Here is a 3651-nt window from a genome sequence, read left to right on the forward strand (position 1 = left end):
TCTGGTGACCCTGCTCTGGGGGATCTCCAGAAGGCCCTGCCAAGCCCTGCCATGCTGTGGTTCTGTGAAGCACAAACTTGGTTGGAGATGCTGCAGGCAGCACAACCTTGGTGGGATATCATGGATCCGGGTGTTGGTGTGAGCTGGTACCCATGCAGTCGGGTTGTGAGCCTGAAGCACACCTGGTGTTTCTGTGCCTCACCGTTACGGTAAAACGGTGTCTGACGGGAGCCTCTCACTGCTCCTCCTGTTTCCCTTGCAGTGAGAATTTCAAACCTGATGCGAGTGCTGGGGACGGAAGCTGTTCAGGACCCAACAAAAGTTGAAGCTCACGTCAGAGCGCAGATGGCAAAGAGACAGAAGTAGGTGGCACGTTGTACCTTTTTTTTGGTCATTTTTAGATGGATTTAGTGCTGCTGCTGCGTTTATTTGTAGAGAATAAAATCCTTGAACTGATGCAGCAAAGCAAAAGCAAGGGGCTTTTCTGTGGGGTGCTCTTGTAGCCTATTTCAGCTGCCTTAAATGGCCCCTCCTCAAGTCCTGGGGGGAGCTGGGTCTCGGTGATCAGCTCTTGGCACTGGAACATTGAATGAGTTTCTTACCATGATGATGAGCGTTGTTACTAATGAATGATTTCAGGGAGAAGGCTGAGGACAAATTGGACTGGTGACTGGATTAAAAAAGCCACATGCTTTTAGTTCAGGTGGAAATCCAGGCTGGATTGTGACTGCTTTGGGATCTGTGGAACACGTTCAGTGCTTGAGAAGAGAAGGCTCCGTTTTCAGGTGGTAACGGGTGCGCTGTGGGCTGCGTTTTGCTCATTGCTGCGTCTCTCTTTGCATCCAGAGCTCACGAAGAAGCGAACGCTGCGAGAAAGCTCACAGCAGAGCAACGTAAAGCGAAGAAGGTGAAGAAGTTGAAAGAAGACGTCTCACAGGGAGTTCACATCGCGGTGTACAGGTGGGTGCTGCGCCAGGCGCTCCTGGCTGTGGTTTTCCATGTGTCTCTTTCTAAATGTACCCAACAGAAAGGTGCTGATGGAGAGGAGCAGTCCTCAGTAGCAGGACTATGCGCTCACTTGTCGGCTTTCCGTGAAGCATTAGAGACTCCTGGGCTGTAGAATGACACTGTCCCAAAAGACATGGCCATTAACTCTGCGCTTACCTCGTGCTGTTACAGCCATGTCAGGTTTGGAGTGTTTCAGCTGGCACTGACATTTTTGATGAGGAGAGTAATTTCCTTGCTGTAAGAACTAACCTGGTCTAATCATGTCCAAAAATCAGGAAGCTTCTGAGACCTAAATTAAGTGAAAACCAGAAGAGATGGACACAGTGTCTCTGAGTGGTACAATAACAAATGCCATTCACAGAATCACAGAATATGAGGAGTTGGAAGGGACCTGGAAAGCTCCCCCAGTGCAACCCCCCAGAGCAGGGTCACCAGAGCAGTCACCCAGGAACACGGCCAGGGCTTTGGGTGTCTCCACACAAGGAGACTCCACAGCCTCTCCACAGCCTGGGCCATGCTCTGCACCCTCACATCAACAACTTTGGCCTCATGTTCACATCACCCTCCTGTGCTCCAGCTGCACCCATTGCCCTTGTCCTGGCACTGCCAGCACTGAGCACAGCCTGGCTCCGTTCTCCTGACACTGCCCTTTCCAAATGGAGACCAGCAATGAGGGCACCCCTGGGCTCCTCTGCTCCAAGCTCAAGAGCCCCAGCTCCCTCAGCCGCTCCTCAGCAGGAGATGCTCCACTCCCTAAGGACTTGGTGGCTCTGCTGGGCTCTTTCAAGCAGTTCCTGTCCTTGTGGAGCTGAGGGCCCAGAGCTGGACACAAGATTGCAGCTGGGGTGTGAGCAGGGCAGAGCAGAGGGGGAGGAGAACCTCTCTGCCCTACAACCACCCCTTCTCATGCACCCCAGGATGGCGCTGGCCTTCTTGGCTCAAGGGCACATTGCTGGCTCCTGGGATCTGCTGCCACCAGCACCCCAGGTCCTGTTCTGCCTGGCAGCTTTCCATTGCGTCATTTTGAGGTGTGGGTGAAACCTCTTGAGGAGCTGGAGGGGGAAATGCTGGACCAGGTTGGGGTCCTGATGATGATAATTCTGGTTATCCAGAAACATTTGTGCTTGGTTTTTGTGGTTTTTTTTCCTATCCTATCCTTAGGGTCCGAAACTTGAGCAATCCAGCAAAGAAATTCAAAATCGAGGCGAACGCTGGCCAGCTGTACTTAACGGGAGTTGTTGTTCTCCACAAAGACGTCAACGTGGTTGTGGTAGAAGGAGGTGAGGACTTCCAAGGCAGGCTGTTGGTCACAGCGTAGCGTTCAGAAGCTTGCCTGTCGCCAAAATTACCATGAGGGTTGTTAGCTGAGGGTTACAGCAGGACAAGGAAGTAAGGAGGCCATTTGAAACTCTCTTAATTACGGCTCTAATGGGGTTAGCGCTGACTGCAGAGCGCACCATAATCCAGTTAGAAAACCCCGTGCAGTTGATATTGAAGGGAAGAGCATTTGGTTTGAATCCTGGATGCTCTGAGCGGTTGCTTAGAGCATGGAGAGCCTCGGTTCTCGCCGCAGCTCCTCGCTGTTTGCACTGTTCTAAGTGATTTTGGAGGTGGTGAAGAGCCTGTTTGGCAGCAGGAAATCCTGAGGTGGCTGAGAGCTGAGTGCGGTGCCAAAGGCTCTGCCACCCCAGGGGCATTAGTGCTGGACCGGCCGGGCTGCTCTTCACTTGCCGTGCCTGGCCGGGTAGGTGTGCTGTGATTGTTTGGCTTCTGCACCTTTTTAAAACCTCTGAAAAGCTGAAAGTTTTAAAGGACTTCTCGTGACTGTTGAATCTTGATTCTCCCCAGGTCCGAAAGCACAGAAGAAATTCAAACGCCTTATGCTTCATCGAATAAAATGGGACGAGCAAACATCGAACACAAAGGGAGAGGGTGAGCCTAAAACCGTGCGGAGGGGGTGGTGTCCAGAGGCCGTTCGCTGCCTTTGGGACTAAAATCAGCTTTGTTGGTGTTTTTTCAGATGAGGATGAGTCTGATGAGGAGTCTGTTAAGAAAACAAACAAATGCTCTCTGGTTTGGGAGGTGAGTCGCTGGTGTAGTTCAATATGGGGTGCAAGGGCTTAGGGGTGGACGTGAGCTCCATCTGACAGCAGCTGAGGCAGAAATGATGTCCTGAGGCTTTGGATCGGATGCAAACCCGCTCCTCTGCCTCTTTCTGTGGTGATTCTTGAGCTGTAGCAGCACTGTGAGATCCTCCCCCACACAGCGCTTCCCCACATCACGCCTCAGCCTGGAAAAACGTTTCTTCCTGAGCCAGGGAGCTGCATTTCCTGTGACTTTGCCCTGGAGGAGGGTTGGAAATCTCCCTTTTCTCCTCCCAGGGCACAGCAAAGGACCGCAGCTTCGGAGAAATGAAATTTAAGCAGTGCCCCACGGAGAACATGGCCCGGGAGCACTTTAAGAAGCACGGCGCGGAGCACTACTGGGACCTGGCCCTGAGCGAGTCCGTGCTGGAGTCCACAGACTGAAGAGAGGGGGCCCCTGCCGTCTCCCCCTCACACCCCACTCCCCCTGCTGGTCCCCCTCCCCTCTTGCTCTCCTCAGCACAGCGATTAAAGACATATTTTTTAAAACAAGTCACTG

At 52.6% G+C, this 3651-nt stretch overlaps 1 protein-coding gene across 1 annotated transcript; it reads left to right on the forward strand.

The window, feature by feature from the left end:
• The first annotated feature begins 266 nt into the window (after positions 1 to 266).
• On the forward strand, positions 267 to 3565 carry LOC104542763 (U4/U6 small nuclear ribonucleoprotein Prp3-like). Its single transcript, XM_010187181.1, has 6 exons — positions 267 to 362; positions 847 to 960; positions 2170 to 2288; positions 2857 to 2940; positions 3029 to 3090; positions 3390 to 3565. Exons 1-6 carry the CDS (start codon positions 280 to 282, stop codon positions 3534 to 3536), a joined length of 609 nt encoding a protein of 202 aa, XP_010185483.1. The 5' UTR covers positions 267 to 279; the 3' UTR covers positions 3537 to 3565.
• Positions 3566 to 3651: the final 86 nt, after the last annotated feature.

This window comes from Mesitornis unicolor, unplaced genomic scaffold (genome assembly GCF_000695765.1).
Source record: "Mesitornis unicolor isolate BGI_N332 unplaced genomic scaffold, ASM69576v1 scaffold53786, whole genome shotgun sequence".
Lineage (NCBI taxonomy): Eukaryota > Metazoa > Chordata > Aves > Mesitornithiformes > Mesitornithidae > Mesitornis > Mesitornis unicolor.